Source organism: Lissotriton vulgaris, chromosome 2_1, assembly GCF_964263255.1.
Source record: "Lissotriton vulgaris chromosome 2_1, aLisVul1.2, whole genome shotgun sequence".
Classification (NCBI taxonomy): Eukaryota; Metazoa; Chordata; class Amphibia; order Caudata; family Salamandridae; genus Lissotriton; species Lissotriton vulgaris.
The window spans coordinates 685,590,831-685,617,891 of record NC_141687.1 but is presented as its reverse complement, the minus strand read 5'-3'; the positions used below and the strand labels follow the sequence as shown (position 1 = coordinate 685,617,891).

The 27,061-nt window shown below is 47.9% G+C and overlaps 1 protein-coding gene across 24 annotated transcripts in view; it reads right to left on the bottom strand.

Annotated features, from left to right (window-relative positions):
* The window catches only part of PPFIBP2 (PPFIB scaffold protein 2), a 1,093,831-nt gene that overhangs the window by 392,720 nt on the left and 674,050 nt on the right, over positions 1-27,061 (bottom strand). For all 24 annotated transcript variants that reach the window (XM_086955895.1, XM_086955898.1, XM_086955897.1 and 21 more), the window contains one exon: positions 23,516-23,602. In XM_086955895.1, coding sequence (XP_086812021.1) covers positions 23,516-23,602 — 87 coding nt within the window. The remainder of the gene's footprint in view (positions 1-23,515; positions 23,603-27,061) is intronic.

The window sequence follows — 27,061 nt, the reverse complement described above, 5'->3', positions numbered from 1 at the left end:
AATATTGGTGCTTTTCTCTTTTTGAGGCTATTTTCACTTAAAATGGTAACAATTCATATTTCCAGGTTGGAATTTTGTTGTTTTGATGTCAATATGCTCATTTAATTCCCTGTATTTATAAATTTGAGGGGTATCTTATTGGGGTTGGGACTTTTTAACTTTTTTGATACTTCGAAATGCTTTACATGTTTTTTTAAGTCAAGTCTATCTGCTCTGTACAGTAGCTACCAGAGGTTGAGCTGAGATTTAAATTACTGAAACGTTTAACTGGACCTAACAGGATAGAGACATTATAACTTCTGGTTGACTACCATCCACCCCAATTAATAATTTGCTTTCTATTTCTAATACCAACTGTTAGATTAGGGGGTCTCTAGTTGGCACAGGTAGGTACATGTGACAAATAGGGAACCTCTCCTCTAGTCAGGATAAGGGAATTATACTCCTAAAAAAAACCTTGCTCAACACCTTGGTAGCTTGGCACGAGCAGAAGGGCTTTACTTCAGTGGCGTTGTAAGTTAAGCAGTTGTGACCACATACAGTAACCCAGTGACAACACTACAAATGGACACCACACAGGTTTTATATAAAAAAATAAGTAGACTTTATATAGAGTTACCACAAGACCATAAACGACAAAAATACACAATACGATTACATTAGGATGGTAGATTTAAGCTTAGTTCAGTTCAGTTCTAAGATGCAACACTCTGCGTCAATGTACCTTAGGTTGCGTTGCGCTTCCACGACAAGCAATGTCGCAGCGATGGGAAATGCGGCAAATTTCAGATACAATGAAATAAAGACTTGAAGATCTTCCAGATGCGGCACGCTACTCAGGGATGTGAGAAGCTCTCGGTTCGATGCATGGACTGCAGCGGAGACACCCTTACGATGCGACGGCAACAGCTCCAGTGGCGACGCTCTTTTACCACGATGCGTGAAGCTTCCACTAGATGCGACAACTACAGGAGCGACATCCAAGATGCGACGGCAGCAGCTCCAACGGCGGCGCGCTTCCCAGGTATGCGAGGTGCTCTTGGTCGATTAGGTGCAATGCGACAGTTCCAGTGGCGACACCCTCCTTTGGAGTTGCGACGGCAGGCACGGCGAAACACTCCAACCTCGTTATGAGATTCTTCTCCTGATGCGGTGCAGTGCAACAACTACAGCGGCGGCACCCTCCTTCAGAGTTGCAACGGCAGGCACAGCGAGGGCGACACGTTTCTTCTCGTTGAGTCGCGCTTCCAGTTCCTTGCGACACGCAGTCCCTCAGAAGGCCCAAAACAGCAGCAGGCTCTTCCAAATAACTCTGTGGAGCTGGGGGGGAAGTCTGTTGTCCCTGAGACTTCAGCAGGAGGCAAGTTCTTTTCCAAGCCCTTGGAGAGCCTTCACAAGTTGAAAGCAGTAAGGCAACCACTGCAGGCCAATCCCCCAAGCAGCAATTCAGCTTGGGAATAGTCTCTCCTCAGTTTCTTCAGGTTCCTCTCCTCAGTAAAGGTTTCTTCTTGTAGTCCAAAGTGATCTAATTTCATGGGATCAGGGTCCCAATATGTATACCCCCAAATCCTTTGTTCTCTCAGGGAAGAGGGCCTTTGCCCAGTCCAAACCAGTTCTGAAGCACTCTGTTTACCAGACTTCTCCTTTCCTTTCACAGTGCAGGGCAGGCGCATCAGACGCCCCACAGGAGGTGGATCTAGCATTGTGGAAGGCAGGCACAGCCCTATTCAAGGTTCAGGTGCAACTCCTTTTTCCTATCTAAATGCAGATCTCTCTATTCACCACTGGGTGACTCAGCCTGTGTCTTGGAATTCCCCAGCCCTGTCACTCACAAAACCAGACATGGGAATACACAACCTAGCAGAGGCAGGTTTGAATGGTTAGACAAGCAAATACCTACTTTCTAAAAGTGGTATTTGCAAACACAGAATATTAAAATTAACTCTACTAAAAGATGTATTTTATTATTCTGAGTTCAGGCATACTAACCTCGAATTTCTACCATGTTCTCTGAGACAGTTAGGATTATAAAATGTAATAACTCTAACAGCCCATTCTGGCCTATGGAGAATAGGTAGCCTTGCAATAGTGAAAAACTAAAATGACTGTAATTCACTATTAGGACATGCCACACACACACCGGGGCTTGTTTTACCTCATCCTTACAATGCACCCTGCCCTTGGGCCTACCATAGGGGTGACTGATGGAAGTAACCTTCTACTGATTAAGGCTACAGGTTGATCTAGGCCCTCCTCATTCATCTGTGACAGAACAGCCCCCACACCATGCTCTGAAGCATCTGTTTTGACGATAAACTCTCTTGAGAAGTTGGGTGCCAGGAGCACGGGCGCCGTGCACATGGCAGCTTTCAGGGCCTCAAAAGCTTTCTGACAGGTGTCAGTCCAGATCACCTTCTTGGGCTGCTTCCTGGAAGTCAGCTCTGTCAAGGGTGCAACAATGTTGCCATACCCCTTGAAAAACCTCCTGTAATACCCTGTGAGACCTAAGATGGCTCTCACCTCTGTCTGGGTTTTGAGTGGCTCCCAAACCAGTATGGTTTCAATCTTGGGTTGTGTGGGCGCCACCTGGCCGCTCCCAACTTGGTGTCCCAAGCACACCACAGAACCCTGCCCGATCTGGCACTTAGTCGCTTTGATCATGAGGCCTGCTTTCCGCAGCGACATCAACACTTCCCATCGGTGGCGCAGATGTTCCTCCCAACTGACACTGAACACTGTGATGTCATCCAAGTAGGCGGCGCTGAACTCATCCAGTCCAACCAACACCTGGTTGACCAACCTCTGAAAAGGTGGCAGGGGCATTCTTCATCCCAAAGGGCATAACACGGAACTGGAAATGCCCATCTGGTGTGGAGAATGCTGACCTCTCCTTTGCCCCATCAGTCAAGGCGACCTGCCAGTACCCAGTCGTTAAGTCAAACGTGCTGAGGTACTGTGCAGCCCCTAGCCGATCTATGAGTTCATCAGCTCTGGGGATGGGGTGCGCGTCAGTCTTCGTGACTGAATTGAGCCCTCTGTAGTCCACACAGAACCGGAGTTTGGGTGTGGCACCCGGCGCTGCAGCCTTTGGGACCAAGGCCACTGGCCTGGGCCAAGGACTGCTAGATGACTCAATCACCCCTAGTGCAAGCAACTTTGAGAACTCCTCTTTGATGCAAGCCCTTACCCTGTCAGTTACCCTGTAAGACTTGTGCTTCACAGGTAAGCTGTCTTCTGTGTCCACATCATGGATGCACCAATCTGTGACACCAGGAACCAGGGAGTACAGATCAGAAAAATGTCCCAGCAACTGGCGGCAGTCATTCTGTTGCTCATGGGTCAGGGTGGAAGAGAGGTTAACACCATCCACTGACCCATCTTGCTCTGAGGCTGACAGGAGGTCAGGAAGAGGCTCAGTCTCCTCCTCCATCCCAGCATCTGTTGCCAAGAGCATGCCCACTTCAGACCTCTCTAAGTGGGGCTTAAGGCGGTTTACATGTAGGACCCTCGAGGGGTTCCTAGGAGACCGCAAGTCCGCCAAGTAGATAACGAGACTCTTGCACTCCACAACCTCAAATGGTCCGGTCCACTTATCTTGGAGCACGCAGGGTTCCACTGGGGCCATCGCCCACACTTTCTGGCCAGGTTGAAGCTCTACCAGAGAGGCATTCTGGTCATACCAGCGCTTCATCTCCTCCTGGCTGGCTTCTAGAATTGACTCAGCGAGTTGCCTGAAATGCCCAGTCTGGTTCCTGAAGGCCAGCATGTAGCTATATACATCCTGGGAAGATTTCCTGGGAGATTGCTCCCAGCCTTCCCTAACCAAACTCAGAGGTCCTCTGACTGGGTGTCCATAGAGAAGCTCAAAGGGACTGAACCCTTGAGAATTCTGTGGCACCTCTCAGTATGCAAGCAGTAGGCACGGTAAGAGGACGTCCCACTTACACCTCATGGGTTCCTCAAGACCCAATATCATGCCCTTCAGGGTCCGGTTGAACCTTTCAACCAATCCATTTCCTTGGGGGTGGTAAGGAGTGATGAACTTGTAGGTTACACCACACTCCTGCCACAGGGACTTCATATACTTGTAAATGGAGTTTGTCCCCGGTCAGACACTACCTCGTGAGGGAATCCCACTCGGGACAAAATTTCCGTCAGTGCTCGTCCCACCCCGGATGCCGTCACTGTCCTCAGAGGTATGGCTTCCGGGTACCGGGTGGCATGGTCCACCAAGACCAGGATGAACCTTTTGCCCATGGCTGTCTTGGGGTCCAGTGGCCCCACAATGTCATTCCCCACCCGCTCAAAGGGAGTACTGACCACAGGGAATGGCTGGAGAGGAGCCTTGTGCTTCCTCCCACTCTTTCCACTTGCCTGGCAACTCTGACAAGTCCTGCAATGGGTATCAGAACTCTTGCGCATTGCAGGCCAAGCCTTTGAAAGGTCTTGTCCTGCCCCAAATGTCCTGCTAACGGCACATCATAACATCATAAGCGAGCCCCAGTAGTAAGGCTCTGAACTTCTGGGGTACCACCAGCACACGGGCTGACCCAGGTTCAGCTACCTTAGGCTCGCTATACAGGAGACCATTCTCCCAGTAAATCAAGTGTGACCTTGACTGATCACCTGCTGCCTGGCTTGCAGCCTGTTGCCGCAAGCCCACAGGAGAATGGCACTCTCTCTGCTCTTTGCAAAATTCTTCCCTGGAGGGGCCTCTTTCTTGCTGCCGATGGGTCAGCTCAGGCAGGTCCCCCAGTTCATCTACTTGCTCCCCGGTAGGCTCCAGGGCATCCCCCTCAGGGTCTACCTCCTCCTGGGCAGTGCGAACTTTGGGGGCCGGTTTCCCACACCCCTCGCCACTTCTCCCTTCGGCAGGTTCCTGGGCCTCCCTCTCAGGCTCCAGGTCCTCTTGAGAACACCTACTGGCTGACATTGACCGGGTGGTCACGAACGCCCAGTCAGGCAGTCCAACCATCTTCAAGTGAGTTGTTTTCTCCACCTTTTCCCAAGGGGAGCTCTCCAAATCATTTCCCAACAGTCAACAGGCATGGTGGGCCTCACAGCTACCTGAAGAGTACCAGAGACCCCTCCCACTCAAAGGGAACCTGAGCCATTGAACAATGACTCTCTGTGTTGTTGGCGTTAACAACTCAGCAAAATGCATGAGGTACAATCTGCTCTTGAGACACCGGGTGACACCTGACAGCTGTCACACTAGCTCCAGTATCTCTAAGAGCCTCCACCTTTAGGCCATTGATGGTCACTCGCTGCACACATTTCTTGGTGTTCCTGGGCTCTTAGACCATCTCACTGTCTTCTAAAGAGACTAGGGCCATCTGTGCGGGACCCCACCCACCTTGGACAACAATCTCCTCCCCCAAGGCTACACTAGCCATCTGCCAGGGTGGAGCACCAATGACTGGACTACCTGTCGGGCCCCTTGCTTTCTCTCAGGGGGAGGCTGAGAACCTTTCACAGGGTTCCCTTGGGGACTACTTTTGGGCCCTTTGCGGAACTCCTTCTGTTTACCCTTGTCCCTCCCACTCTTCTGCTGGGGATCCTGCCCACCTTTGGCTGAGTCTCCCATGTGACCCTTGTGGACCCGGGTGCTTACCCAGCGGTCCGCTTCCTCAGCAAACTTCCGAGGGTTAGTCAGCTTGCTATCTATCAGATGATGGCGCAGCTCTGGAAATCAATTATCAGACAAGTCCTCCCATGCAATCAAATCAAAGAAACCTTGAAAATCATTAACCTTGCTGCCATTTACCCAACCATCCAATGCTCTGCAAAAGAAAGTGACATATTCAACCCAAGTACTTTTTGTAACTTTTTGTAGTTCCTGAACCTCTGCCTATAGAGCTCAGGTGTCAAACCATATCTAGACATCAATGCATCTTTCATGTGGCTGTATGAATTGTGGACATCAGAAGGCAAGTCTAACAATGTATCCCCCCCTCACTAAGGAACCTTCCCCACAACCCCGCTCCCCAATCTCTCTCAGGGAACCGGTGGGACTACATGGCTATCTCATATTTATTTTATTCGATTTTTTTTTTGAAAATTTGTTAAGCGCACAAATACCCGAGGGTGTCTCAGCGCTGAGTGTCCACTATGCTGTCCATGAAATAATTACTGTTTAACAAGCCAAGTCTTTATCTGTTTACGAAAGGAAAGAAGGGAAGTGCAGGCTTTGATTTGGCTAGGAAGACTGTTTCAGAGTTTGGTGGCGGTCACTATAAAGGACCTGTCACCCCAGGAGACTTTCTTAGTCCTTGGGACCTGCACAAGACCGGCAGTAGAGGAGCGGAGGGATCTAACAGGGGTGTAAGGGCAAAAGGCATCTTTTAAGAAAGCAGGTCCTAGGGAGTGAATTGCTTTATAAGCAATGCAGAGTGCTTTAAATTTAGTTATTTTCTTTACTGGCAACCAGTGAAGCTGTTCAATAGTGCCAGAAATAGGGGTAAACTTGGGGGTCGCAGTGATCAATCTGGCTGCAGCATTCTGCACCAACTGTAGTTTTTTTATGACTCCTTCCTGAGCATTGACTAAGAGCGCGATACAGTAATCAATGCGAGATATCACTAATGCACTGCAAAGTCCTGGCCATGCTCATGGGAAGATATTGATCATTCTCATAGTATAAAATGAGGATGACACCACAGCATTAACATGGTGCATAAGTGTAAGTTTAGTGTCCAGTATGACCCCCAGATTTCTTGCCTTGGCCACTGGGGGCGGAGGTGGTCCAGGAGCAGCAGGCCACCAAGTGGGTGACCAAACTGGGGAGAGATTACCAAAGACCATCACCTCAGTTTTATCGGAATTAAGCTTCAGGCAATTTGTGGACATCCAGTCACTTATTGCTAGCATTCCTGAATTAAAATTAGAAGCCACTTCATCTCCGTTTTTATTAATAGCCAAGACAATCTGGGTGTCATCAGCATAGGATGTCACCGCCAGGTAATGGTATTTAACGACCCTCGCCAAGTCCGACACATAGATGTTAAATAGGGTCGGACTTAGCGAGGATCCCTGGGGGACACCGCAAGGGAGAGTAAAAGGTGGTGAAGTGAAATTGCCAAAGGCGACGGATTGTACTCGGTCAGTGAGAAAAGAGGAAATAAGATCCCTAGCACCATGTGTGATCCCCACCGCTGAGACACGGTCGATCAAGATGGAATGATCGACTGTGCCAAACACGGCGGACAGGTGCAGCAAGGTAAGCACTGCCGATCCTCCCCCATCGAGTGTCATCCTGATTTCATCCGTAGCTTTGATAAGCGCGGTTTCCGTCCCATGTCCCTTCCGGAATCCAAATTGTGAGTTATCCAAACAGTTATTGTTATCTATGTAATCTGAAATTTGGATATTCATGATTTTTTCAACAATTTTGGCGGGGAAAGGGAGGCAGGCTATAGGTCTATAGTTGGCAACTATAGAGGGATCTAAGGAACTCTTCTTAATGAGAGGTTTAATAGTCGCTTTCTTCCAGATGGAAGGAAAGATGTTAGAAGAAAATATAGCATCAAATATTTCCGTTAGTTTGGGACCTATGATATCAGGAAACTTTTTAAGAATGGAAGGGGGACATGGATCTTCTGGCTAGCCAGAATTGGTAGTACATAGTAGGTGAGACACCAGTTCTGACGGGACCTGAGTGAAGTTCTGAAAGGAAGGACGGAAGGTTGAGTCAGGCGGGATAGAACCTGACCACGCCAAGTCCGTATGATCCTTAGGAGTGGAAGATGAATGTCCAATACTGATTGTGTGTGCCTTGAATTGAGTATAGATGTCAGTCACTTTACTTTGAAAGTGATCCGCCAAGGAGTCACAGAGCTCTTGAGTAGCTATGATGGGGGTAGATGGCACTAGACCAGAGAGACGCGTGACTTCCTGAAAGAGTTGTTTCACAGAGTCATGTGCAAGATTAATTTGGGTACTGTAAAATGTGCTTTTTTCCATAACGATGAGTTGTTTGTATTTAGACATCATGACTTTGTAGCAGGATTTTTGATCTGGGTCGTAGTCTCGTCTCCATCAACGTTCCTGACGTCTACATTTTTGCTTTTCTTGTCTGAGGACATCATTGTACCAAGGCGCAGACTTAGAAGCCCTATTGATAGATTGTTTCTTTAAAGGGACCGTCATATTCACTGTGTTCTGAATCCAGTTGGTGTAATTATTAGCTCCCAACTCAGGATCAGTCACAGTGGATGGCAGTGAGGTTAGTAGTGATGACTGGGATGCAAAAATATCAATGCTTTTCCAAGCTCTAAATTGGTTAATGGAAAAGGGGTTTTTAGTTGGGGCGGGGAGAGTACCTTTTAGTAAAAAATCGAAGAGAATAGCTGAGTGGTCAGTCCATGTCAGGGGGAGAACATCTCTCATCCTGAGTGATGTATGACTAGAAAAAAGACCATACAGAAGGCTCTGAACCACTGACCAATATCATCATTTTTGTAAAACTCTTTCACCACATCCTTGGGGATATACACTCTACTTTCTGACTGTACTGACGGTATGCTGCTACCAGAGGGAGTACTTCCCAAACTTTTAGCTTTTAACTCCAACTCTCTCAAAGGCTTCTCATGGTCTAACTGCATTTTCTTCTCTCCCAGAGCTAACCTCCTGGTTTGTAATTCAAATTCTAACTGCCCACTTAACTTCAGTTTTGTCAGCTCCATCTCATGCCTCCTATTTCTCTCTCTGTCCTCCAACTCCTCTGGAGACAGACTTTTGTTAGAAGCATTGCTACCTGCAGAGGAAGGTGGTCTCCTTCCTCCTAGGCCCAATGGCCCTTCCTGTTGTACTTCTGCATTATCATTCTCCTCAATCTCAGGAATTTCCTTGCCTGTACCAAGGCCCTCATCGCCTTGTAGAATTCTTCTTTTTTGGTCCACACAACAGTGGAAACCTTGAATTTATTGCAAAAGTACTTCAGCTGCTTTACTGTGTAGCATTCCAGCCTCTCTTCTTCCCATTCACAATTAATAGAGGCTACAGATTCTGCTCTCTCTACTTCAACTGAATCAGGCATCTTTCAAAAATAGAACAAAAATCCAAAAAGGAATCGACCAAAAAGTATGTGGTATCATTATGGTCTGCACTCACTAAGTAGTGTTCACCAGTCACTGTACATGAGTCACAAATGCAAATCCACAATCCTTCAGCTGCTTCCAATGTTAGATTTGGGGGTCTCTAGTTGGCACAGGTAGGTACTTGTGACAAATAGGGACCCTTTCCTCTAGTCAGGATAAGGGGATTACACTCCTAAAATAACCCCTGCTCACCCCCTTGGTAGTTTGGCATGAGCAGAAGGGCTTTACTACAGAGCCGTTGTAAGTTAAGCAGTTGTGACCATATACAGTGACCCAGTGACAACACTACAAATGGACACCACACAGGTTTCATATAAAAAAATAAGTAGACTTTATATAGAGTTACCACAAGACCATAAAAGACAAAAATACACAATACGATTACTTTAAGATGGTAGATTTACGCTTAGTTCAGTTCAGTTCTTAGATGCGACACTCTGCGTCAATGTACCTTAGATTGCGTTGAGCTTCCATGGCAGTATAGACAACAATTGGTCCTTGACATACTTTTACCATAGACAATAATCATTACATTCGGTCAAGTTGATTTACTTCACACCAGGACTGAATCTATACTCCAATAAACCAATGGAACCGCAAAAGTCCAATCATTGGTTTATTGGCACTGACTGTGTGAATTTTTGTTAATGTGGGCTAGTATTACTTATGTGAGTAAGAGTATAGATTCAGTCCTGGTGTGAAGTAAATCAACTTGACCGAATGTAATGATTATTGTCTATGGTAAAAGTATGTCAAGGACCAATTGTTGTCTATACTACTGAATACCCAGGTCCTTGGACTATATTGGGTCAGCCCCTGTTTTATAACGAGCTTCCATGGCAAGCAATGTTGCAGCGATGGGATATGCGGCAAAGTTTAGATACAAAGAAAGAAAGACGTGAAGATTTTCCAGATGCGACACGCTTCTCGGGGATGCGAGAAGCTCTATGTTTGATGTGTGGACTGCAGCGGCGACACCCTTGCGATGCGACGGCAACAGCTCCAGTGGCGACGCTCTTCTACTATGATGCGTGAAGTTTCCACTCGATGCGACAACTACAGCGGCAACATCCAAGATGCGATGGCAGCAGCACCGACGGCGGCGCGCTTCCCGGGGAAGCGAGGTGCTCTTGGTCGATGCGGTGCAATGAGACCGTTCCTGCGGTGACACCCTCCTTCAGAGTTGCGACGGTAGGCACAGCGACACGCTCCGACCTCGTTGCGAGATTCTTCTCCTGATTCCATGCAGTGCGACAACTACAGCGGCGACACCCTCCTTTGGAGTTGTGAAGGCAGCAGCAGTGACAGTCTGTTGTCCCTGAGACTTCAGCAGGAGGCAAGCTCTTTTCCAAGCCCTTGGAGATCCTTCACAAGTTGAAAGCAAAGTATACACAATTCCTTTCTCCTTCCTTTGGCAGTAAGGCAACCACTGCAGGCCAATCCCCCAAGCAGCACTTCAGCTTGGGAATAGTCTCTCATCAGTTTCTTCAGGTTCCTCTCCTCAGTAAAGGTTTCTTCTTGTAGTCCAAAGTGATCTAATTTCATGGGATCAGGGTCCCGATATTTATACCCCAAAATCCTTTGTTTTCTGAGGGGAGAGGGGCCTTTGCCCAGTCCAAACCGGATCTGAAGCACTCTGTTTACCAGACTTCTCCTTTCCTTTCACAGTGCAGGGCAGGCACATCAGACGCCCCACAGGAGGTGGAGCCAGCATTGTGGAAGGCAAGTACAGTCCCGGAGCACTTTGTTTACAGGACTCCTTCTCTTCTTTCAGTGTGCAGGGCAGAGACATCAGCCGCTCCCCAGGGGGTGGAGCCAGCATTGTGGAAGGCAGGCACAGCCCTATTCAAGGTTCAGATGCAACTCTTCCAACCCATCTAGACGCAGATCTCTCTATTCACTACTGGGTGACTCAGCCTGTCTCTTGGAATTCCTCAGCCCTGTCACTCACAAAATCAGACATAGGAATACACAACTTAGCAGAGTCAGGTTTGAATGTTTAGACAAGCAAAAACTTACTTTCTAAAAATGGTATTTGCAAACAGAATATTAATATTAAAATAAACTTTACTAAAATATGTATTTTATTATTCTGAGTTCAGGCATACTAAACTCGTATTTCTACCATGTTCTCTGCGACAGTTAGGATTATAAAATGTAATAACTCTAACAGCCCATTCTGGCCTATGGAGAACAGGTAGCCTTGCAATAGTGAAAAACGAGAATGGCTGTAATGCACTATTATAGCATGCCACACACACCGGGGCGTGTCCTACCTTATCCTTACAATGCACCCTGCCCTCGGGCCTACCATGATATGAAGAAAAGGGAAGGTTTAGGGACTGGGAAGTGGGTGCACTTGCCCAGTCAGCATGACAGTACCAGACTGCACGCAGGCTCTGCAATGGCAGACCTTATACACATTTTTACAAGGCTGCTCCTGTGGGTGGCACAACCAATGCTGAAGGCCCACCAGCAGCATTTGGATTTACACGCCCTGGGCACACTCAGTGCACTAGACTAGGGTCTGAAAAGTAAACCAAATAGCCAAACATGGAACCACTGAGTAATACATCAATTTACGATAGGGAGCACTTGCACTGTGGCACTGAAGAGCAGTGGCACAGTGCCCAAAGCATCTAATACCAGCAAAAACATGAGGCAACAGCAAAAATAGAAGGGAGACCCACGCCAATGGTGCCAGGTCTAACACCAACATACAGTTTGTACTTTGACATTACAGTTTTGCGTTTGTCTGTCCATCCAATCGTGACAGTTTTTCTTGAATGTCAATTATTGTTATTTTGTCTATGAGAAGTAGACTTGGATGATGATGTAATCACAGCTCCAACATGCAGTGTGCAAACAAAATGTATTTCTGTCATCTCCTAAAGCAATCTCTCTCAGTATTGATAAGAGCACGTTTGAGGTGGGCTAACTTAAACAATTGATGATGTGGTGCCCTACTCATCATCCTTCAGGATCTGTGGAAGAGAAGATAAAGCTACAGCTTCACACTCCAAAGTGTGCTGGGATTGCTGTTGGATGTGGTCACTTGGTTTTTCCAAAGAATGGGATCTTCCAAAGGAGGAACCAGAAAATAAGAGGTTTTTGCTTTTTTGATCAATTCTTTGCAGGCGAATAGAGGTTTCTGTCTGTTACAGCACTCCTTGAAACAGGTACAAGGTGGGCTCAAAAGTAACTGACGGGAGGACCCTAAAGATAAAAAAAAATTCCAGAAGGAACTTGTAAGTTGGCATACACAGGAGGATGCTGGGTCAATTCTCCGGAGTATTCTATTGAAGTTACCTGAAAACCGAGAAACATACTGCCTTGATAGTTCCCAGGAGGGTAGGCTTGACTTTCCCGGAATTCTGATATTGAAGAGTTGCTATGAGAGATATTGTGGGCCATGAATTGGTTCAGGTAATAATACTCTGGCTAATTCCCAGGGCAAAGAAAAGCCACCAGTCCATCTATTTTGAGAATCATAGTTGGGTGAGTACACCCAAACTAGAGCTTGAGGCGAAACAAGCACCTTCAGATGTGATGGCGAAGACCAATCCTACAATTAAGCTTCATTGTTCTTATCAAGAGAAAGACGTTGGCAATCAGGTGCCAAGTGTGAAAACACAGTAGATATTAATGTGTTGGAAGCAAGGAGAACGTTTTAAAAGGTTGTTTATTCACAAAACGTTTGCAGAAAGTATTGTCTTCTTCCTGTGCTACGACAGAAACAACACCAGGGCGACATCTCAGGAATGATTCTCTAATGAGTTATGCTGGATTGATATATATTTGCATTGCTCTGTGTCTGCATCTGGTTTATCCAATGCTCCTGATGACAAATAAAAGGCAACGATGAAACCAATAGAAATGTATGTAAACCCTAGTTAGACTCTGGCTATGACAACGCCGTGTGCAACAGGCACAATGTTTCGGATTCCATGAGAAATATGGATAAAAGCATTTCTGATCTAGATTAAGACAACTCTTCAATGCAGTGGAGAGATCTTGTTGCTGGCATTTTATCCAAATCCTTTCCACAAATTAAGTTGTGGCATGCAGAGACTTAAAAAAATGTGAACAGTTAGGACATTTAAAAAAGTGTTAATATGGTAGTTTACACTCTAGATTGGGAAGATTGGAAGGCACAAATTATACTGTTTTATTGCTAAGCTTTGCCTGGTGACATTTAAAAAAAAGATTGGCTGCTAGGCTTTCGGCTTTGTCAATGATTGTTTTGTCATGTGTGTGTGTGAGTGTGATATTTGTGAAAGAGCAGAGTGTAGTTACTCACAGTGAAAATAACCAATGGTTGAGGTGGGCGGACCCAGACTGTATGCAGAGGATGGAATAAAAAAAATGTGAAACGATACAACAACCAATGAATGAGGCCTGGTTGAAACTCCCTATAAGCAAGTATGTTATAAATATATATATATATATGAACACACAAGGTTCGCCAAAGCTTGGAAGAGCCTCACGCAGGTAGGTAAAGTAACGTGCATTTATTCAGGAAGGCTGCAGGCAGAATAAGTACAAACACACCCTCCGGTGCCGACGCGTTTCGAGTCTGTTCACTCTTCTTCTCGGGCAAAGGCATTCAGCGGAGACAGCTGAGGCAACCATTTAAGTCCGATTTCCCGCCCCAGTGGGCGTGGCTGATAACATTGCATCTTGGTATTCGTGGTTGCAATGAAAACTCCAGTGAGTCTGTCTCTCCGCATCTTGCCAAACATTAAAACCACAGTGGGGTGAGGTAGTTGGCACTCGTAGCTGCTGCATAGTAAGTCCTTCATGAGCACTACCCCCTGCAAGGATCACGCCGTGTGGTGTAATCAACTGCGTTAGCAGCTGGGCTCCTCCGCGACCTGGACCGGCCGCAACATCTAAACACACAAGGTTCGCCAAAGCTTGGAAGAGCCTCACGCAGGTAGGTAAAGTAACGTGCATTTATTCAGGAAGGCTGCAGGCAGAATAAGTACAAACACACCCTCCGGTGCCGACGCGTTTCGAGTCTGTTCACTCTTCTTCTCGGGCAAAGGCATTCAGCGGAGACAGCTGAGGCAACCATTTAAGTCCGATTTCCCGCCCCAGTGGGCGTGGCTGATAACATTGCATCTTGGTATTCGTGGTTGCAATGAAAACTCCAGTGAGTCTGTCTCTCCGCATCTTGCCAAACATTAAAACCACAGTGGGGTGAGGTAGTTGGCACTCGTAGCTGCTGCATAGTAAGTCCTTCATGAGCACTACCCCCTGCAAGGATCACGCCGTGTGGTGTAATCAACTGCGTTAGCAGCTGGGCTCCTCCGCGACCTGGACCGGCCGCAACATCTAAACACACAAGGTTCGCCAAAGCTTGGAAGAGCCTCACGCAGGTAGGTAAAGTAACGTGCATTTATTCAGGAAGGCTGCAGGCAGAATAAGTACAAACACACCCTCCGGTGCCGACGCGTTTCGAGTCTGTTCACTCTTCTTCTCGGGCAAAGGCATTCAGCGGAGACAGCTGAGGCAACCATTTAAGTCCGATTTCCCGCCCCAGTGGGCGTGGCTGATAACATTGCATCTTGGTATTCGTGGTTGCAATGAAAACTCCAGTGAGTCTGTCTCTCCGCATCTTGCCAAACATTAAAACCACAGTGGGGTGAGGTAGTTGGCACTCGTAGCTGCTGCATAGTAAGTCCTTCATGAGCACTACCCCCTGCAAGGATCACGCCGTGTGGTGTAATCAACTGCGTTAGCAGCTGGGCTCCTCCGCGACCTGGACCGGCCGCAACATCTAAACACACAAGGTTCGCCAAAGCTTGGAAGAGCCTCACGCAGGTAGGTAAAGTAACGTGCATTTATTCAGGAAGGCTGCAGGCAGAATAAGTACAAACACACCCTCCGGTGCCGACGCGTTTCGAGTCTGTTCACTCTTCTTCTCGGGCAAAGGCATTCAGCGGAGACAGCTGAGGCAACCATTTAAGTCCGATTTCCCGCCCCAGTGGGCGTGGCTGATAACATTGCATCTTGGTATTCGTGGTTGCAATGAAAACTCCAGTGAGTCTGTCTCTCCGCATCTTGCCAAACATTAAAACCACAGTGGGGTGAGGTAGTTGGCACTCGTAGCTGCTGCATAGTAAGTCCTTCATGAGCACTACCCCCTGCAAGGATCACGCCGTGTGGTGTAATCAACTGCGTTAGCAGCTGGGCTCCTCCGCGACCTGGACCGGCCGCAACATCTAAACACACAAGGTTCGCCAAAGCTTGGAAGAGCCTCACGCAGGTAGGTAAAGTAACGTGCATTTATTCAGGAAGGCTGCAGGCAGAATAAGTACAAACACACCCTCCGGTGCCGACGCGTTTCGAGTCTGTTCACTCTTCTTCTCGGGCAAAGGCATTCAGCGGAGACAGCTGAGGCAACCATTTAAGTCCGATTTCCCGCCCCAGTGGGCGTGGCTGATAACATTGCATCTTGGTATTCGTGGTTGCAATGAAAACTCCAGTGAGTCTGTCTCTCCGCATCTTGCCAAACATTAAAACCACAGTGGGGTGAGGTAGTTGGCACTCGTAGCTGCTGCATAGTAAGTCCTTCATGAGCACTACCCCCTGCAAGGATCACGCCGTGTGGTGTAATCAACTGCGTTAGCAGCTGGGCTCCTCCGCGACCTGGACCGGCCGCAACATCTAAACACACAAGGTTCGCCAAAGCTTGGAAGAGCCTCACGCAGGTAGGTAAAGTAACGTGCATTTATTCAGGAAGGCTGCAGGCAGAATAAGTACAAACACACCCTCCGGTGCCGACGCGTTTCGAGTCTGTTCACTCTTCTTCTCGGGCAAAGGCATTCAGCGGAGACAGCTGAGGCAACCATTTAAGTCCGATTTCCCGCCCCAGTGGGCGTGGCTGATAACATTGCATCTTGGTATTCGTGGTTGCAATGAAAACTCCAGTGAGTCTGTCTCTCCGCATCTTGCCAAACATTAAAACCACAGTGGGGTGAGGTAGTTGGCACTCGTAGCTGCTGCATAGTAAGTCCTTCATGAGCACTACCCCCTGCAAGGATCACGCCGTGTGGTGTAATCAACTGCGTTAGCAGCTGGGCTCCTCCGCGACCTGGACCGGCCGCAACATCTAAACACACAAGGTTCGCCAAAGCTTGGAAGAGCCTCACGCAGGTAGGTAAAGTAACGTGCATTTATTCAGGAAGGCTGCAGGCAGAATAAGTACAAACACACCCTCCGGTGCCGACGCGTTTCGAGTCTGTTCACTCTTCTTCTCGGGCAAAGGCATTCAGCGGAGACAGCTGAGGCAACCATTTAAGTCCGATTTCCCGCCCCAGTGGGCGTGGCTGATAACATTGCATCTTGGTATTCGTGGTTGCAATGAAAACTCCAGTGAGTCTGTCTCTCCGCATCTTGCCAAACATTAAAACCACAGTGGGGTGAGGTAGTTGGCACTCGTAGCTGCTGCATAGTAAGTCCTTCATGAGCACTACCCCCTGCAAGGATCACGCCGTGTGGTGTAATCAACTGCGTTAGCAGCTGGGCTCCTCCGCGACCTGGACCGGCCGCAACATCTAAACACACAAGGTTCGCCAAAGCTTGGAAGAGCCTCACGCAGGTAGGTAAAGTAACGTGCATTTATTCAGGAAGGCTGCAGGCAGAATAAGTACAAACACACCCTCCGGTGCCGACGCGTTTCGAGTCTGTTCACTCTTCTTCTCGGGCAAAGGCATTCAGCGGAGACAGCTGAGGCAACCATTTAAGTCCGATTTCCCGCCCCAGTGGGCGTGGCTGATAACATTGCATCTTGGTATTCGTGGTTGCAATGAAAACTCCAGTGAGTCTGTCTCTCCGCATCTTGCCAAACATTAAAACCACAGTGGGGTGAGGTAGTTGGCACTCGTAGCTGCTGCATAGTAAGTCCTTCATGAGCACTACCCCCTGCAAGGATCACGCCGTGTGGTGTAATCAACTGCGTTAGCAGCTGGGCTCCTCCGCGACCTGGACCGGCCGCAACATCTAAACACACAAGGTTCGCCAAAGCTTGGAAGAGCCTCACGCAGGTAGGTAAAGTAACGTGCATTTATTCAGGAAGGCTGCAGGCAGAATAAGTACAAACACACCCTCCGGTGCCGACGCGTTTCGAGTCTGTTCACTCTTCTTCTCGGGCAAAGGCATTCAGCGGAGACAGCTGAGGCAACCATTTAAGTCCGATTTCCCGCCCCAGTGGGCGTGGCTGATAACATTGCATCTTGGTATTCGTGGTTGCAATGAAAACTCCAGTGAGTCTGTCTCTCCGCATCTTGCCAAACATTAAAACCACAGTGGGGTGAGGTAGTTGGCACTCGTAGCTGCTGCATAGTAAGTCCTTCATGAGCACTACCCCCTGCAAGGATCACGCAGTGTGGTGTAATCAACTGCGTTAGCAGCTGGGCTCCTCCGCGACCTGGACCGGCCGCAACATCTAAACACACAAGGTTCGCCAAAGCTTGGAAGAGCCTCACGCAGGTAGGTAAAGTAACGTGCATTTATTCAGGAAGGCTGCAGGCAGAATAAGTACAAACACACCCTCCGGTGCCGACGCGTTTCGAGTCTGTTCACTCTTCTTCTCGGGCAAAGGCATTCAGCGGAGACAGCTGAGGCAACCATTTAAGTCCGATTTCCCGCCCCAGTGGGCGTGGCTGATAACATTGCATCTTGGTATTCGTGGTTGCAATGAAAACTCCAGTGAGTCTGTCTCTCCGCATCTTGCCAAACATTAAAACCACAGTGGGGTGAGGTAGTTGGCACTCGTAGCTGCTGCATAGTAAGTCCTTCATGAGCACTACCCCCTGCAAGGATCACGCCGTGTGGTGTAATCAACTGCGTTAGCAGCTGGGCTCCTCCGCGACCTGGACCGGCCGCAACATCTAAACATACAAGGTTCGCCAAAGCTTGGAAGAGCCTCACGCAGGTGGGTAAAGTAACGTGCATTTATTCAGGAAGGCTGCAGGCAGAATAAGTACAAACACACCCTCCGGTGCCGACGCGTTTCGAGTCTGTTCACTCTTCTTCTCGGGCAAAGGCATTCAGCGGAGACAGCTGAGGCAACCATTTAAGTCCGATTTCCCGCCCCAGTGGGCGTGGCTGATAACATTGCATCTTGGTATTCGTGGTTGCAATGAAAACTCCAGTGAGTCTGTCTCTCCGCATCTTGCCAAACATTAAAACCACAGTGGGGTGAGGTAGTTGGCACTCGTAGCTGCTGCATAGTAAGTCCTTCATAAGCACTACCCCCTGCAAGGATCACGCCGTGTGGTGTAATCAACTGCGTTAGCAGCTGGGCTCCTCCGCGACCTGGACCGGCCGCAACATCTAAACACACAAGGTTCGCCAAAGCTTGGAAGAGCCTCACGCAGGTAGGTAAAGTAACGTGCATTTATTCAGGAAGGCTGCAGGCAGAATAAGTACAAACACACCCTCCGGTGCCGACGCGTTTCGAGTCTGTTCACTCTTCTTCTCGGGCAAAGGCATTCAGCGGAGACAGCTGAGGCAACCATTTAAGTCCGATTTCCCGCCCCAGTGGGCGTGGCTGATAACATTGCATCTTGGTATTCGTGGTTGCAATGAAAACTCCAGTGAGTCTGTCTCTCCGCATCTTGCCAAACATTAAAACCACAGTGGGGTGAGGTAGTTGGCACTCGTAGCTGCTGCATAGTAAGTCCTTCATGAGCACTACCCCCTGCAAGGATCACGCCGTGTGGTGTAATCAACTGCGTTAGCAGCTGGGCTCCTCCGCGACCTGGACCGGCCGCAACATCTAAACACACAAGGTTCGCCAAAGCTTGGAAGAGCCTCACGCAGGTAGGTAAAGTAACGTGCATTTATTCAGGAAGGCTGCAGGCAGAATAAGTACAAACACACCCTCCGGTGCCGACGCGTTTCGAGTCTGTTCACTCTTCTTCTCGGGCAAAGGCATTCAGCGGAGACAGCTGAGGCAACCATTTAAGTCCGATTTCCCGCCCCAGTGGGCGTGGCTGATAACATTGCATCTTGGTATTCGTGGTTGCAATGAAAACTCCAGTGAGTCTGTCTCTCCGCATCTTGCCAAACATTAAAACCACAGTGGGGTGAGGTAGTTGGCACTCGTAGCTGCTGCATAGTAAGTCCTTCATGAGCACTACCCCCTGCAAGGATCACGCCGTGTGGTGTAATCAACTGCGTTAGCAGCTGGGCTCCTCCGCGACCTGGACCGGCCGCAACATCTAAACACACAAGGTTCGCCAAAGCTTGGAAGAGCCTCACGCAGGTGGGTAAAGTAACGTGCATTTATTCAGGAAGGCTGCAGGCAGAATAAGTACAAACACACCCTCCGGTGCCGACGCGTTTCGAGTCTGTTCACTCTTCTTCTCGGGCAAAGGCATTCAGCGGAGACAGCTGAGGCAACCATTTAAGTCCGATTTCCCGCCCCAGTGGGCGTGGCTGATAACATTGCATCTTGGTATTCGTGGTTGCAATGAAAACTCCAGTGAGTCTGTCTCTCCGCATCTTGCCAAACATTAAAACCACAGTGGGGTGAGGTAGTTGGCACTCGTAGCTGCTGCATAGTAAGTCCTTCATGAGCACTACCCCCTGCAAGGATCACGCCGTGTGGTGTAATCAACTGCGTTAGCAGCTGGGCTCCTCCGCGACCTGGACCGGCCGCAACATCTAAACACACAAGGTTCGCCAAAGCTTGGAAGAGCCTCACGCAGGTAGGTAAAGTAACGTGCATTTATTCAGGAAGGCTGCAGGCAGAATAAGTACAAACACACCCTCTGGTGCCGACGCGTTTCGAGTCTGTTCACTCTTCTTCTCGGGCAAAGGCATTCAGCGGAGACAGCTGAGGCAACCATTTAAGTCCGATTTCCCGCCCCAGTGGGCGTGGCTGATAACATTGCATCTTGGTATTCGTGGTTGCAATGAAAACTCCAGTGAGTCTGTCTCTCCGCATCTTGCCAAACATTAAAACCACAGTGGGGTGAGGTAGTTGGCACTCGTAGCTGCTGCATAGTAAGTCCTTCATGAGCACTACCCCCTGCAAGGATCACGCCGTGTGGTGTAATCAACTGCGTTAGCAGCTGGGCTCCTCCGCGACCTGGACCGGCCGCAACAATTGGTGTGGAACTTTGCTGCTGCACGATGCTGGTCTTCCATTAAAGGCTCTTTTAACTTCACTGCAGGTGGCGTCTTCATTTGTGGCAAACTCTTCGTGTGGATAAAGGGCGGCCTGCCAGGTCGCGAAGACGCCCCCCTGTGACTCTGCAGTGTCCGTGTTCAGTTTCCTCTGAGCACAAATGGAGCAGTGAAGGTCGTGTGGTTGACTGATACTACGCACCGATTGCAGTGTGCATTTGGCCCCCCCAACCCACTTGGACAAGACTTTGGCTAATTTCGAGGGGCATAGCGGCCCTTACATAAAGGAAAACACTGTGGGAACTACAAGCACCAACATGCTCTCTGGCATACGCCCACATAGGGCGGGACTTGGAAAGTTTATCAGATGTTCCCCAGCTGACCCGCTAGCACTCCTCGCCTGCCTGTGAACAAGAACACGCCAGTGTTTGAAACGCGTTAGGCTCCTTACAAATTGGTGTGGAACTTTGCTGCTGCACAATGCTGGTCTTCCATTAAAGGCTCTTTTAACTTCACTGCAGGTGGCGTCTTCATTTGTGGCAAACTCTTCGTGTGGATAAAGGGCGGCCTGCCAGGTCGCGAAGACGCCCCCCTGTGACTCTGCAGTGTCCGTGTTCAGTTTCCTCTGAGCACAAATGGAGCAGTGAAGGTCGTATGGTTGACTGATACTACGCACCGATTGCAGTGTGCATTTGGCCCCCCCAACCCACTTGGACAAGACTTTGGCTAATTTCGAGGGGCATAGCGGCCCTTACATAAAGGAAAACACTGTGGGAACTACAAGCACCAACATGCTCTCTGGCATACGCCCACATAGGGCGGGACTTGGAAAGTTTATCAGATGTTCCCCAGCTGACCCGCTAGCACTCCTCGCCTGCCTGTGAACAAGAACACGCCAGTGTTTGAAACGCGTTAGGCTCCTTACAAATTGGTGTGGAACTTTGCTGCTGCACGATGCTGGTCTTCCATTAAAGGCTCTTTTAACTTCACTGCAGGTGGCGTCTTCATTTGTGGCAAACTCTTCGTGTGGATAAAGGGCGGCCTGCCAGGTCGCGAAGACGCCCCCCTGTGACTCTGCAGTGTCCGTGTTCAGTTTCCTCTGAGCACAAATGGAGCAGTGAAGGTCGTGTGGTTGACTGATACTACGCACCGATTGCAGTGTGCATTTGGCCCCCCCAACCCACTTGGACAAGACTTTGGCTAATTTCGAGGGGCATAGCGGCCCTTACATAAAGGAAAACACTGTGGGAACTACAAGCACCAACATGCTCTCTGGCATACGCCCACATAGGGCGGGACTTGGAAAGTTTATCAGATGTTCCCCAGCTGACCCGCTAGCACTCCTCGCCTGCCTGTGAACAAGAACACGCCAGTGTTTGAAACGCGTTAGGCTCCTTACAAATTGGTGTGGAACTTTGCTGCTGCACGATGCTGGTCTTCCATTAAAGGCTCTTTTAACTTCACTGCAGGTGGCGTCTTCATTTGTGGCAAACTCTTCGTGTGGATAAAGGGCGGCCTGCCAGGTCGCGAAGACGCCCCCCTGTGACTCTGCAGTGTCCGTGTTCAGTTTCCTCTGAGCACAAATGGAGCAGTGAAGGTCGTGTGGTTGACTGATACTACGCACCGATTGCAGTGTGCATTTGGCCCCCCCAACCCACTTGGACAAGACTTTGGCTAATTTCGAGGGGCATAGCGGCCCTTACATAAAGGAAAACACTGTGGGAACTACAAGCACCAACATGCTCTCTGGCATACGCCCACATAGGGCGGGACTTGGAAAGTTTATCAGATGTTTCCCAGCTGACCCGCTAGCACTCCTCGCCTGCCTGTGAACAAGAACACGCCAGTGTTTGAAACGCGTTAGGCTCCTTACAAATTGGTGTGGAACTTTGCTGCTGCACGATGCTGGTCTTCCATTAAAGGCTCTTTTAACTTCACTGCAGGTGGCGTCTTCATTTGTGGCAAACTCTTCGTGTGGATAAAGGGCGGCCTGCCAGGTCGCGAAGACGCCCCCCTGTGACTCTGCAGTGTCCGTGTTCAGTTTCCTCTGAGCACAAATGGAGCAGTGAAGGTCGTGTGGTTGACTGATACTACGCACCGATTGCAGTGTGCATTTGGCCCCCCCAACCCACTTGGACAAGACTTTGGCTAATTTCGAGGGGCATAGCGGCCCTTACATAAAGGAAAACACTGTGGGAACTACAAGCACCAACATGCTCTCTGGCATACGCCCACATAGGGCGGGACTTGGAAAGTTTATCAGATGTTCCCCAGCTGACCGGCTAGCACTCCTCGCCTGCCTGTGAACAAGAACACGCCAGTGTTTGAAACGCGTTAGGCTCCTTACAAATTGGTGTGGAACTTTGCTGCTGCACGATGCTGGTCTTCCATTAAAGGCTCTTTTAACTTCACTGCAGGTGGCGTCTTCATTTGTGGCAAACTCTTCGTGTGGATAAAGGGCGGCCTGCCAGGTCGCGAAGACGCCCCCCTGTGACTCTGCAGTGTCCGTGTTCAGTTTCCTCTGAGCACAAATGGAGCAGTGAAGGTCGTGTGGTTGACTGATACTACGCACCGATTGCAGTGTGCATTTGGCCCCCCCAACCCACTTGGACAAGACTTTGGCTAATTTCGAGGGGCATAGCGGCCCTTACATAAAGGAAAACACTGTGGGAACTACAAGCACCAACATGCTCTCTGGCATACGCCCACATAGGGCGGGACTTGGAAAGTTTATCAGATGTTCCCCAGCTGACCCGCTAGCACTCCTCGCCTGCCTGTGAACAAGAACACGCCAGTGTTTGAAACGCGTTAGGCTCCTTACAAATTGGTGTGGAACTTTGCTGCTGCACGATGCTGGTCTTCCATTAAAGGCTCTTTTAACTTCACTGCAGGTGGCGTCTTCATTTGTGGCAAACTCTTCGTGTGGATATATATATATATATATATATATATATATATATATATATATATATATATATATATATATATATATATATACATAATTGTAGTCACATCAAAAGGCAGTGGCTAAAACGAGATCTAGCAACAACTTATCTTTAGAGAATAGCTTGGGTGAAACATTAAAAAAAAAATACAGTCCTGGGGCAAGGCAGTGTCTTAACAGTACTGCAATTCTTTTTCACTTCTCTGGCTATTCAACTTGTTGATGCATTTATTGTAGTCCATTGTAAAATAGACACATTTTATATTCGCTAACAAATGTTGCAAAACAAGGCTCCGATGCAACAGAGGAGAAATATCAATACTTTTAGTACCTGAAGCACGAGGGACTCCTTATCTCCTTCAAGTCGTGTCAGTCTTTCTTGATAGGTTTCATTGTTAGCTGCAGGAGGCTGGTTTACCTACGAACACAAACATTGCGATTTTAAAAAGTGCCAGAAAAACCAGGTGATATTCGAGCAAAAACAAATGGGTATAAAAATAACACAAACGCTTCTGTACATCTGGATTGCGCCTGCACTGAAGGCATTGCCGTAAGGCTTAAAGGTTACCATTTAGTACAGTACAATTCTCACAGGGAAATGCAAATGCAATCTAAAAAAGTTTTTTTTAACATAGATAAAAGTATTGGAAGTTATAGGTGATAGTTTCCATATTTTGAGATGGCCCTTGCAAATATTCAACTTAGCGTTGTATCAGTGTGAAATATGAACATTTTTAGATTTTAAATTATTATAAACATTACATTACGTTACAAAAACTAAAGCAAGATATATATATACACAGGTAAGTTCATGTTCATAATGTTTAAACAATTGCCTTTAAAACATAAATTCATAAAGTTTAAAATGTCTTAACAACTTAACCCCTCCCAGACAACCCCCCAATCCTTCTAAAGCAGATTCAATCTACTTGTCCTACTCCTAATTACAATTGTGGGGAGATTATCTGGACCGCTGCTTTGGTTAAATTTAAGGAGGTTATCAGCTTGGCTACAGATTTTGCAGCGAATCAGACACATGCCTCCTTCTCCATTTTTGGCCAATTATCCCTCACAGTTATGTCCCTGACCTACTCAAGCAGTTTCTGGAATCATACACTTTACCAGAGGAATCGCATTACTACACGCCTTCTGGAAAAAAATTCCAAAATGTTCTCGAATCCTTCTCCTGGAGGGTGCTTATTATGAGGTCCCAATTAGACAGGTAAAAGGTCTGTTTCTTAGCCCTAACCAGGGCCTCATGCTCCATTTTTTTTTTATTACAGTTATATCCCTCAGTCGGGTTTGTAGGATCCAAAGAGGGACTAACCCTTCCCACTTTCTTTTACTCCATCCTAACAATTAAGCACTCCTTATTGAAATATGGCTGTTTAGAAGCCCAGCATGGCTACGCCTTTTTAGCCTCATTACATGACCTTACTAATGAAATCAAACAATTAACAACCTCAGCAATGGTTTTGGAGTACCATTCCAGGATTGTTATGCCCGAATCCCTACCAAACTTACAATCATTAAGGATTTGGTACTGCATCAGCTGGACCATATCCCTTTCGCCTATTCTTTTTGTTAAACATTTAGGGAAGGCTTCTTCCTTTGGGATCACCCACTGCCTAGGTGTAGGAGCTATGGCCATTTTTAATCCCCAATGATCACTGCCCCAAATTTTTAACACCTCGAACCATGTGCAGAGGTCGAAGAGCCACGCCTGTATAAACATATAGTCAATTGGACAGTGCTGGTTCCCATGCAAAAAACATTTGGGCTGCCGGTATGTCCCCATTTCATTCAGCCAAACGAATCCGAACTCAGAAAGGAATTTGGTAATTTTCCCTTCTAACTTGGATTGAATACACTCTGGGAAAATTGCATTGGTGATGCCATAATTCTCTAACATATCAGAGACCCCGGACTCCAACTGCACTGGGGCCAGGCGTAGGTTAAAATAGCCTAATAGGATAGTCGAGGGGCTCCTGTGAATCCTTTCAAGCCCATAAGATCCCTCTGGACCACATCTCCTTCCGGTTCTCATCCTCATTTATATAGACCTTAACTACTAAACTACTTTGTCTCAGGCAGCCATAAAAAAAAAAAAAGATGACAAGCCAATAGCCACTTACTACTTGTCTGGATGATTCTTGCTCCTTCACTGCATTTTGTTGATATTAGTGTTAGAAGCCTGACACTTACCCACCCCAGACCCATTTTGGTTCCTCCTTTCGCAAACTGCAAAAAACCCACTCCCAGCAACAAAAACAGCCCCCACTAGTACAAAACCGGTCTCCACCCTTCCGTCCCACTGGGGAAACGCCCGGTGTATGCTACAGCCAGTCCGGCCCTCTTCTCCCAAATTTTCTCAGTTCTCCAGCCCATCCACATTCCAGGATGCAACCCCCAAGTTGGTGGTGCAGCTACTACCTAGTCTACCTGTCCCCCCCACAAGATAGGACACTCTCCCTACCAACGCTTAGACTTGCAAACCTATTGCAAAGTGGGATGAGGGCTATCACTCCCTCTCTTGGTTGGGATGGAATGGTTATTTTTAGAGTAAATCGATTATACCCCACCACGCGGGAGCGGGCTGGGATTACCTCCCCTTCAATTACCAAATTTAATTGTTCCATATTTTGGCCGGCATAATTTGCCTGGAGGGACAATTCTGGAAAAAGGTAACTCTACCTCATTTACAGGCACAATTCTAGCCCAAGGTTATTGAGCCCGTCACTGGCCGTTAATAACAGGTCTACGGAAACTGAGGAGCTTAAGTTAACTTTCGTGACTTTTTTACCCACTTTTGATTGAATGAAGGCTGCATACGCTATATACTTTGACATGATCTCATCCAATACCATATAGGATGAGAACGCCATTAGTAAACCGGAAATGTTTAGTGGATTCTATTTATTTGCCTTTTCACCCTTTCGGGTCACCTCCAAGTATATATACGTATATACGTTTTTTACCCTGGGTTCACTACGGAAGGTCTGTACCTGGTCATGGGCTAAATATCAAGCAGGTTGCCAAGTAGCTGGCATTCCATGGCCCTCTGGCATTTTAAAACTTCTTACAGCCTGCAGGAGGAGTTTAATCCCTTTAGTGCTTTGCATAGTGCAACCTCTAGCCTTGGGCTTAGAACCACCCTGCGGTTCGGCAGAACCTTCTTCTACCTTACATTTAACTCTTTTTATCCCCTCCTTCTTCTCTGTGCCGGCCCTTCTAGTTACCTGATGGCTCTTTGTAGGGTGTAGCTGTACGGTTTGGACTTAAACTGTCTTTTGCTTTCGAGTGGGGGTAATTAGCTTTAAACCCCTACTCCTTTCTTTTCTCATATGAAATTGTCCCAGGTGCCAGCTCATATCCAACCCGTAATTACACCTCCGCAACAGCATTGGTCTTATAACTTTATTTACAATAGAACTTCCTTGCTCCCTTTGAGCCGGAAGCTCCTCACTGCCCACAGTTTGGGAAACTATCGACCTTACAAGCGAGGGCATACAAGAATTAATAGATTTTAAGTAAAAAAGATCACCTTTAATAGGCCAACCTCCACTCTCAAAGACTCATTTGCTGCAAGAGAGGCTTCAAATAGTCCTTGTAATGCTTTTTGCATTAACAGAAGAACAACCAGCATTGGAGAAGGGCCTGACAGTAGGGAGTCAAAATTTGCAGCAGAAGTGGTCATGGTCTGTTGATCCGCTCCATGGAATGCCATGCCAGTCATATAGATCACGGTCAACAGCACTTTCTTTTTCTGGACGTTTACTGATTCTTCCTTACTTTGTTTGTTCCCCTCTACAATCTCTGCTGTCCCAGCCCTTTCTCCAAAGCTCGCTAATTTAGCTCAGAAGGACGGAACAGACAA